General features: G+C 35.5%; 1 protein-coding gene across 1 annotated transcript; it reads left to right on the top strand.

Annotated features, from left to right (window-relative positions):
- Positions 1-7,097: 7,097 nt before the first annotated feature.
- LOC112450006 (deleted in malignant brain tumors 1 protein-like) lies at positions 7,098-10,836 on the top strand. Its single transcript, XM_025003106.2, has 5 exons — positions 7,098-7,128; positions 9,030-9,365; positions 9,987-10,295; positions 10,437-10,736; positions 10,778-10,836. Exons 1-5 carry the CDS (start codon positions 7,098-7,100, stop codon positions 10,834-10,836), a joined length of 1,035 nt encoding a protein of 344 aa, XP_024858874.2.
- Positions 10,837-11,116: the final 280 nt, after the last annotated feature.

Here is an 11,116-nt window from a genome sequence, read left to right as displayed (position 1 = left end):
CTTTGAGGATGAGGGATTGTACCAGTGTCGATTTCAAATAACAAATAATTGGAGAACACTTTACTTTTATAGTGACCAAATCCAGCTCCAGCTAACTGGTAAAATTTCACTTACGTTTGTAGGGTAACTAAATATGACAAAGGTTTATTTCAATATTACATAAAAAATAACAATTGTGTTGTTTTCAGTGAGTCTTCCAAAACCCAACATCACCATGGATCCTGTTGGTGGAGTTGCCTTCGGTCACCTTGTTTCCATCACTTGTTCCATCTCAACCGTACCTTTAGGTGGACTGTTCATTCTGCAGAAGACCTCAGATTTGTTCAGTAAGAACCAGACGTCAAGTACCAACTCTACTACATTCAGGATTCTCGAAGCCACCTCTAAGCATGTGGGAGATTTTCAGTGTAAATATCAATTAACATTGTCAAATCAAACTTTTACCTCTCCTCTAAGTGATAAGGTCACAATTTATTTTTCTGATATTTAAGGAAATGAGCACATGAGATATTTAAACCTTTTCTGTACATCCCAAATGTTTTAAATAACTAAATCCACTGGATCTGCAAGAAATATTGTATTAGTGATGCCATAGATACCAAAATCCTTTTTTAAGGAACTGTTTTGTCTCAAACAGAGATATGAGTTTAAATATCCTGAACTAGATTTCACCATTGCTGCAACAAGTCTCCTAAATAAACATGTCAACACTGCAGGTGCATAAAAATGAACTGAATTTGTAACCTATTGTACTTATGTCCAAGTTTTCAGAATAGCCTTACACAATCACCTAAAAAAGCCTTTTCTTTTTCTTCAGGTAATTGTGTGTAAAGTACTGATTAATGTCCTTTATTATCCCTGCAGTAGACAGCAGTCAGAGTGATCTGTGTTTGAAGAATCAGAGCAGAATCCCTTTTAAGACCAAATTTCTCTCATCTCCTTTAATATCATCCTGGTGCTGTTTCAAAGATTTTGGTCAAGTCTTACAAAGGGAAATGTAGGAGAGTGCTGAGAGTATCTGGTTTAACCTTTCCATTTCAAGGGGGTTTGGACAGTGTAATTTCTTGTGCTTCTGTTAATTTTGTTTTGATGAAGTTATTGTTTTTCTTTCTGGTTACTTCTAGTACTTTCACTTGTGACTTTGATACCCATCATAATCATCAGAAGTCACAACTTGGTTAAAGGAAGTTAATGGTGACTGGTGTGTAAATAAAAAAAAAAGATGTTCATTTATTATTTAGAAACTGGTGGATGTTATTTGGTGTGGTGTGTGAAATCTTTTGTGGGACAAAAAGTGATTTTTAGATTTATAGATTTATCTGTTTATTATATACTTTTTACCATATATTTACCATATTTTCATTTCTACTATAATAGTACTTTTGCTATTGCTAATATTCTGTGANTAAAACTGTAACAAAACTAAAAGGCTCATCATGCAGCAGCCCTGTCAGAAGGACTTTACTGACAGACAGTTAGCCTTCCTTCCTTGTGGAAAAAAACATGGTTGTTGTGCTCCTGAAAGTGGTTTATTGTAATTATCTGAATGATTTGTCTTGAAGGGTTAGCAATCCCCAGAGGGTGATATAAACACAATTTTGCAAAGAGTTCTTTAAACCTGGAAGTGAAAGCCTCACTGATTAACAGACTGACATTTATGTTACTTGTGACAAATCTGCTGTCCTTTTTACGAAACCATCATCCAGTCATAACCACAATATTGGAGGAAATGGCTGCAAGTGTCATTTCATTGTGATCATAGTTACCATCAATTTGACAAATGATAAAGCCAATATAATACTACAAATACAATTTCTGATTCTGTTCTGGACATCACTGCGTGGGTTCAGCAACACGTCCACAAACCATCGTCTGGAAACAGCTCGCTGTACCATCCACAAGTTAAAGCTCTATCAAGTAAAGAAGGAGCCACATGTGAACACCATCCAGAAACGCTGCTGTCTTTTAAAAGTATTTTTAAACTTTCAAATATTGTTGACATTTAAGTGTTAATGTTAATGTTTAGGCTCATTTCCTTATTTAAAGCTATTCACGGAAGATCTAACAACCAACTGCAAATCAATGAAACACTTCCACTGAATTTGCAAAGCAGTGATGCTTTACTGTAGTTTGTCTACACTGACACTATTGAATTAGAAACAGCCACATCTTTGTTCATGTTTGAACTTGGTACCTTGTGATTTCCCTTGCAAATTACTATACTTTTAGTCTTGATCATTTCTGACTGATAACCCCCCAGATCCCTGTAGATCCTAAGCAGATGTCAACACATTAAATTCAAAGCATGTTTAGTACAGACTTTGGATGTGTGTTGGAGCGAATGTTCTTTTGTGTGCAGACCAACAAGACAAAATTGTGTTAAAATCTAGATTTTGAGGACGAAATAAGAAAACTGCAAGGGTTTAAAAGCATTCGTCCAAAACTGGCAGAAACATTCATGGATCTGTGTTCCCTGCTGATTTGAGTAAAATCCTAGTGCAGCTTTAAAAACCCATAGTGATGTAATTAGGGGCACATTGCTGTTTGGTTAGAGTTACCATTAATAACTCTGTGGTTTAAATATGTCAATTTGCTCAGGTATGATATGGATCAGCTGCAAAACAAATTACTGACTCATCCTTGGTTGAAACAATATTCATTTAGTGAAGTAATAAAATACTGAATTAAACATAGAAAACTTATTTTTTCATATTTTTACACATTGCACTGTAAATGCCTAATTATGAATAATCTCTGCACACGTCTCAGGTACCAATTCAGCTCTACTGTCCAACTGCTGATATGTCTTGTACGCTTCTCAAAATAACTTTATTTTAAATAAAGAAAGACACATTTATGCAAATGTCAGAGTATAGTGACATATTCAGGTGTTTGCATTTCTTTTTTTTTTTTTGAACTTTTTATTTTCAATAACTGTTTTACATCAACATATACACACAATAGACATACAGAGAATACCAACTCAAGTGATGAGAGTACATAATAGTGATGAATAATACAAACTAAATTTGAAAAGTACACAAAAAAAAAATAAAAAAAAATAAAAAAATAAAAAAATAAAAAATAGAGGTGTCAAGGTTACATTATGTATTTAGTTATAGGTCTCCATCTTGTTTCAAAGGTCCCCATCTTAAGTTGTAGTCTTGATGTTATTTTTTCCATTATATAGACTTTTTTAATCCTATCTCGCCACTGTGCAATATTGGGAGGTTGTGGCCTTAACCAACTACATGTTATGCACTTTTTTGCAATCAGAAGCAGAACTCTGATCAGGTATTTATTATCTTTGTTAATCATGTCAGAGGGTATTATTCCTAGAATATAGACGGATATATCCAGATCTAATTGAATGCCCAAAATACTCTTTATATCTATTTGGACATTTTTCCAAAACTCGACCATCTTCGGGCAATCCCAGAATATATGAGTAAAATCCCCCACATTTCCACAATTTCTCCAACAAAGCTGGGATGTTTTACAGTATTTAGATGTGATGATTGGAGAGTTAAAGAAACGCATCTTAACCTTCCAATCAAACTCCCTCCATGTCGGACTGTTAGTTAGTTTGTGTCCAGAGCTAAATGTTTCTTCCCAATCCTCATCTGCTATTATTATATTAGCCTCCAATTCCCATTTCTCCTTAATTTCTTTATTGTTAACATTGGATTCATATTGCAGGCTTTTGTATATTTTTGAGATGAGTCCTTTTTTTGATTCACCTTTTGCTGTTGATAATAGGATTTCTTCCGTTTTAGTCATGTCTGCTGAGAATTTCTGCCAGTCACTATGATTCTGGATATAATGTCTAAGTTGTAGAAATCTATAAAAATTAGTTTTTTGTAGATTAAATTCCTTTTGAATTTGTTCAAAAGATTTCATTGTTGGCCCTTTAAAGAGCTGTGCTATAAATACCAGTCCTCCCTTTGTCCATCTCTCAAACCCTGTATCCATAGAAGCTGGGATAAAATCTGGAATCTTGGCTATTTTTAAAATTTTTGATATAGAGTCAGGAAAATTAAATTTCTTTTTTATTCTTGACCAAATATTAATTGTTTCCTTAACCCAATGGTTTTTAATTTTGAGATTTCTTTGAATCGTCTTTGTTGTAAAGGGCAGTGTATCTAGGGACAGGTTTGGGCAGGCTCTCTGCTCCATATCTACCCATATTGCCTCATGATCCTTTGCTAACCATAGAGCTATGGCTCTCAAATGAGCAGCCCAATAATAGTTTTTTAAATCAGGCAAACCCAACCCTCCCTTACTCTTTGAGGACTGAAGTATTTTAAGTTTAATTCTTACTTTTTTATTTTGCCATACAAACCTTGATATTCTTTTATCCATCTCTTTGAAAAAGGAGTTGGGGATGGAAACTGGGAGTGATTGGAATACGAACAATAGTCTTGGTAAGATATTCATTCTGATTGTTTCCATTCTCCCCCCGAGGGTTAGTGGTAGGATCTCCCATCTTTCCAGATCTTTTATAATTTCCTTCTTCAGCTTCTCATAATTTGCTTTGAATAATTGTGAAGTTTGAGGTGTAATAATTATACCCAAGTATCTAAATCCTTTATTGGTCCATTTGAACTTTACTTTTTCTTTTAGCTGCGTTGGGCATTCACCTGATAGCATCATTGCTACCGACTTACTTTCATTAATCTTATATCCAGACATATTCCCATACTCTTTAAGGTATTCTAATAGAGCTGGCACTGATTGGAGTGGTTCTGTTAAGAATACTAATAGATCATCGGCAAACAGTGATATTTTATGTTCCACCCCTCCCTCATCTTTTATTCCCTGAATTTGTTTATTCTGTCTTATTGCTTCTGCCATTGGTTCAATATTAACCGCAAATAGTAGAGGACTCTGGCAGTCCCCCTGTCTGACTCCTTTCTTAAGATCAAAAAATTCTGAACAATATCCATTAATTCGAATTCGGGATTTTGGATTTTTATAAATTATTTTCACCCATTCAACAAATTGTTGTGAAAATCCAAATCTTAGTAATGTCTGGTATAGAAAACTCAATTTTACCTTGTCAAAAGCCTTTTGGGCATCCAAACCAATCAAGAGGGAGGGTTGTAATTTAGATTTTGTATACGACATCACGTTTAGTGTCCTTCTAATGTTGTTTGCTCCCTGCCTGCCTGGGATAAATCCCGTTTGGTCTGGGTTGATCAATTTCGCTATATGTTTTTGCATTCTTTCTGCCATTATACTTGTTAGTATTTTTAAGTCATTGCATAATAAACTCACGGGTCTATATCCTTCGCACATAGTTGGGTCTTTACCCTCTTTATAGATTACAGATATAATGGCATCAGACCATGTTTTAGGGGGGTCACCTGTCCTTAGTGCATAGTTAAACACCCTACATAATACTGGCGTTAGTTCTTCTTTAAATGTCTTGTAAAACTCCCCTGGCAGTCCGTCTGTCCCCGGGGATTTATTGTTTTTGAGTTTTTTAATAACATTCAGAATTTCCTGTGAAGTTATAGGTCGGGTCATTTCTATCGACTCTTCTTCTGATAAAGTTGGGAGATTAATTTTTTTGAGAAAAGAGGATGTTTCATCATCCTGAGTATCTCTGTCTGAATCATCATATAGTTTCTTATAATAGTCTGCAAATGCTTCAGCTATTTCTTTGGGTTGTGTTTTAGTCTGCATAGTTGATGGGTGTTTTATCTTGGGGACGTGCCTATTTACTTGAGCTTTCCTAAGTTGAAATGCCAAGAGGCGACTCGCCCTGTTGCCCATCTCGTAATATCTTTGATTTGTAAAGCGTAGAGAACCTTCTGCTTTAACAGTTAGTATCTCCTCTAGCTTATCTTTTGCATTTTTAAGCTCTCCCATTATGTTTTTATTCCCTAGTTTGTGCTCCCTTTCCAATTCTTTGATCTTATTTTCCAACTCCTTTTGTTCTTTCATTCTGGCTTTTTTCATTCTGGATGATATTTCTATTATTTTCCCTCTTATCACTGCTTTCCCTCCTTCCCATAGTATTGTTGGTGAAACTTCCCCATTATCATTTATTTCAAAGTATTCCCTAAGTGACTCCTTGATCTCTTTGACCATATTTTCATTAGACATAATTGAAACATTCATTCTCCAATATCTGAAACAGGGTTCCTTATTTATATTTAAAGTTAGCCTTATAGGTGCATGGTCACTTATGGTTATATTTTCTATGTTACATTTTGATACCTTATGTATATGTGGCTGAGATATGTATAGATAATCTATTCGAGAGTAGCTTTTGTGTGGGTTTGAGTAAAAAGTGTAGTCTCTTTTTTGGGGGTTGGCATTTCTCCACACATCAACAAGACCAAGCTCTTTAGTAATATTATTCAGCATTCTAGATTTTGTTGTCGGTGGCCCGTAATCAGAAGGGTATCTATCTAGAATATTATTTTGAACCGTATTAAAGTCTCCCCCCATCAATATCATTCCATTTGCATCATTAGTCATTATATCGACTATTTCTTTCAAGAAACTGTCTTTCTCCTCATTTGGGAAGTATACATTTATTACTGAAATTGTCATATCACCGATTCGTCCTACTATCATTACATATCTTCCTTCTTTATCCTTGATCTCTTTCTCAACTTCAAGTAATATCCCTTTTTTGATTAAAATTGCTACCCCCCTCCTTTTACCAAATGAAGCATAAAATGCCTGACCAACCCACTCCCTTTTCAGCTTTTTGTGTTCATTCTCAGTTAGGTGTGTCTCCTGTAATAAAGCTATTGAGCACTGTAGATTTTTTAATTGAGTCAGAATCTTCTTCCGTTTAATAGGGTAGGTGTTTGCATTTCTTATTTAAATTTCTGTCACTGCCAAAGAAAAACAACCGAAAATAAAATATACAAAATACACAGCATAGACACAAAAAATTTACCAGGGAAATGTGATTGGAAAAATCCACCAAATTTGACTACATATCCATGATGGTAATATATATATGAGAGTCTGCACCACTCTGAACACAATCCCATAGGAACCAAATCTAATAACTTCTCTGTTTTGTTGCATCTGTAATAAATCTACTGAGATTAAATATCTGCAGAATCAACAGGATGTTAAATCCTCTACTTGGACTGATTACAGGTGAGCAAAATGTGTCATTTCTGTCTACATGTCAAAATATTACACAGTAAATTGTGGATGAGATATTTATTTTTTATATTTTTAACAAAAACATCAAGACCTGACAATAAAAATGTGTATGACAGATTTTACGTTTGGGATTTTTGTTAATTCATGAAATTAAAGCTGAATACTGTTTGATAAAGTTGCATTTGTTCAAAATGTTTTGTTTTTGGGGGGTGGGGATGATTGTTTCATTGAGGCAGTACTCAGGGTTTGATCAAGCTTGGTGCTATTATTAATTTATTATGATTATGGCAAGGCAAGTTAAAATCGATAAGGTTGCTCATTTTTTACCAACATTGTAAAATTGTGGAACTGAATCAGAACAAGGTGGTTTGTGAACAAAAGGTCTATTTAGTGTGGGTGTGTTCAAAGTTTTTACAATTTCAGTGAGTTAAACTTTAGGAAATGTGTGTCATCACAAATGAAATATAATATTCGCAACTGTGTTCATAGTAAAGTTACATGAAAACAAAAATAGTTATGCTTTTAATGCGTTACAGCTCACAGCGCATGAAAAATATTTCTTGTTTGGTTTTAGTTTACAAGTCTCTTTAGGCAGAATATATGTAATCTAGGTACTATAGAGAAACATGTTTGAGCAGCATGTTCTGTCTCTGTCTCTGAAGCCTTGGCTACACAACTCAGGATAGTTTTTTTTCCTGTTTCTATATTTTTCACCTCCACACTTCTCAACATAAACACTGTAAAACTCACATTAGGCCACTAAGTGGACATTAAGTCCACATTAAGGACATATCAAAAAACAGAGAAAGAGCAGGCTTAGCTTGGCTACAGATTCTCCCAAAACTAATTTTTGTTAAAACATTTTACAGTTTACTCGCAGTTATTAACCATTTCAGCACATGACCAAAGTTTAATGGGAGCTGGTTGGTTATAAGGTAACACAGATGCTGAAAAACAGGAAATAATGGGTCTATTGTTGTGTGGCTTTTATGGACACACATTTTATAGTGCGCGTGCACAGAATTGGTTGCTACATCATGGTTTTTAAAAAATCAAAAACAGAGTCTTTAAAAAATTTACACCTCATATATTCCAGCAGTATTAAGTTCTCTGTCTCTGTTCTTCTACAAATTCATTTTCAAATGTTTACAAACTTGTCAACACGTAATTCTTCACTGTGTTTCTGCTCAGATAATCATATTTATTTTTTCTCCTTTAAAACAGTTTGTTTCCTCTTGTCCTCATCGGCTGCAGAAGGTCAGTCCTCTTGTCTGTGTGATGCATACAATTACTTTTTCTTTGACTAAAACACGTTTATTGAAAAAAAATGTTTCTTTTTTTGTTTTCTGTTTTTAGATAATTTGATTAGGTTAGCAGGGTCAGATGATTCATGCTCTGGAAGAGTCGAATTTTACCACAGTGGGGTCTGGGGAACAGTGTGTGATGATGGCTGGGACACAAATGATGCTGAGGTCGTCTGCAAACAGTTGGACTGTGGTCCACCGTTGAATTCAAGTGCCAAATTTGGGGAAGGTTCTGGACAAATCTGGCTTGATGAGGTGGGTTGTTCAGGAAGTGAAACTTCTCTGGCACAGTGTTCGAACAGCGGGTTTGGAACACACGACTGTGACCACGTTGAGGATGTTGGTGTCATTTGTTCAAGTAAGATTGTATTTTTCTGAAAAAAAACATTTCCATAATCTGTCCTGAAATGTTACTCTTTGACAAGTTAATTCTGTTATTTTTAACAGAAAGAAAGAAAAGCACATATTTTTTGGTAAAAGGCAGTTTATTCTTGTGATAATGATGATGTGAGGGCAGCTGTGCTGCAATAGTCACAGAGTTATTTGAAAAAACTCACTTCTTGTATGTGTTGTCTCATGTAACTCCAGGTCATCAGATCAGAGTCTCTGGGTCGGCATGCTCTGGAACAATTGAAATCTATCACAATCGTAACTGGAAATTAATCTTATATAACTACTGGGACATAAATGCTGCTAAGGTGGCCTGCAGACAGTTAGGCTGTGATTCATCATCAGCTACACCTACTTCTTATTCTTATTCTTATTCTTATTCTTATTCTTCTTATTATTCTTATTATTATTATTTTAACTCAGATTTTCAGCTTGATTATGGGGGCTGTTTAGGAAGTGAAATTTCTCTACAAGAATGTCACTACAAGTCTGTGTCCTACAGTGGAAGCAGCAGAGCTGGTGTTTCTTGTTCAGGTAAGAATTCTCCTTCTTACTTTTGTGAAGATTTGGGTTTTGGTGTTTTTAGTTTGTTATCTTTTTTATCTTGCTGTTGTTTTGTGTTATTGTTTCAGTTTGGTTTTTCCTGTTTGTGTTGCTGTCAGTATTCACTCCTCCTCTGTCACTCTTTTGCCCTCCTTGCCACGCCCATCTCCACCTGTCAGTCATTATCCCCACTCACCTGTTTCCACTTACCTCGTCACCCTTGGTGTTCAAAAACCCGGTCACTTTTCCCACACCCTGTCGGTTCATTGTTTGTTGTTTGCTCTGTGTTATGTTTCCTTGTTGCCTTGCACTGCCATGTTTTGGATTTTTGTTAAGTTTTAGTTGCTGCCATATCAGCTTTTGTTTTTGCTTATTTTCTTTATTTAATAAATTAGTATTGTTTTTAAGAATGAGTCTGCACTCTGGGTTCGTCTCCATCTCCACCGAGTCTGACAATTTTTTTCCAGAATTTGTGCAATTAATTCATAATTTATAGTAGTTTTTCTTAGATTAAATATGTTTGAATATTAAATCTTTTTAATGATGATGATATATGTATTTTGGATACCTATGGGTCACTAATTTCTATGCTTTATCTTATCCGTCTGATAGGTTATCAGCTCAGATTAGTTGGGCCGTCTCGGTGCTCAGGACGAGTTGAAATCTTCTACAGTAATTCATGGGGAACAGTGTGTGATGATGGCTGGGACTTGAATGATGCTCAGGTGGTCTGCAGCCAGCTGGGCTGTGGTACAGCTCTGGGGGCACCTCGCTCAGCCTACTTTGGAAAAGGAAATGATAAAATTTTGCTTGACGATGTGGCCTGTAGAGGAGATGAAACATCTCTGACTCAATGTTCACACAGAGGGTTTTTCACACACAACTGTACTCACAGTCAGGATGCTGGTGTCATCTGTTCAGGTAAGAATCTATGAGTATAGTCTTGGTTTAAAATCAACACATAAGGCTGTCCAAACAAAGCTTTTCTTGAAAGATTACTGGCATGATGCTGAGAAATGTTTATAATTGAGAAATACAATAAGTTATGTTTTATGTTTCTAGCTGGACAGATCAGATTAGTTGGGCCAGATTGGTGTTCTGGAAGAGTTGAAATCCATTACAATGGAACCTGGGGAACAGTTTGCAACACCAGCTGGGACATAAATGATGCAAGAGTGGTCTGTAGACATCTAGGCTGTGGTACAGCACTGGATGTTTCTCACTTTGGAGAAGGAATAGATCAAATCTGGCTTGATGATGTGGTCTGTAATGGAAGGGAAAGACTTTTGTCTGAGTGTTCACACAGCGGGTTTGGGAATCACAAATGTAACCATAGTCAGGATGCTGGTGTCATCTGTTCAGGTAAGAATCCTTTTTTTCTTATAAATATGTTGGTAATTCAGCAATACTAATTGAGAGAACAGCCAGCCCAAAGCATAGGCACAACAAAGCAGCTGCTTAGGGCCACTAGGAAGGCAGGCAAGACCCAAGAATGTTTCAATTCTCAAGAAACAGTAGTCCTAAAAAATGCAGTTTATTTTATAGGCATTGTTTCAGTATGGTACCGGGATAACATTTACTGTAAAATACAACATCAACACTCCTTTTTCAAGTTCAGTTGCACTTCAGAAACACATCATATAAGAAGCATTCATAACTTATGGAAATCATTTATTATGACATAGTAACAAAATTAAATATTTGATCAGATAGGTTGTTTGAACTTGTTATTTAATTCTCTT

The sequence above is a fragment of the Kryptolebias marmoratus genome, linkage group LG12, assembly GCF_001649575.2.
Source record: "Kryptolebias marmoratus isolate JLee-2015 linkage group LG12, ASM164957v2, whole genome shotgun sequence".
Classification (NCBI taxonomy): domain Eukaryota; kingdom Metazoa; phylum Chordata; class Actinopteri; order Cyprinodontiformes; family Rivulidae; genus Kryptolebias; species Kryptolebias marmoratus.
This window is presented reverse-complemented; position numbering and strand designations above follow the sequence as displayed.

Coding starts and splice junctions, on each gene's coding strand:
- LOC112450006 (XM_025003106.2), top strand. CDS start 7,098: ATGTTAAATCCTCTACTTGGACTGATTACAG. Junction 9,366..9,986: donor AGCTGGTGTTTCTTGTTCAG/GTAAGAATTCTC, acceptor TCCGTCTGATAG/GTTATCAGCTCAGATTAGTT. Junction 10,737..10,777: donor TGCTGGTGTCATCTGTTCAG/GTAAGAATCCTT, acceptor TTGGTAATTCAG/CAATACTAATTGAGAGAACA.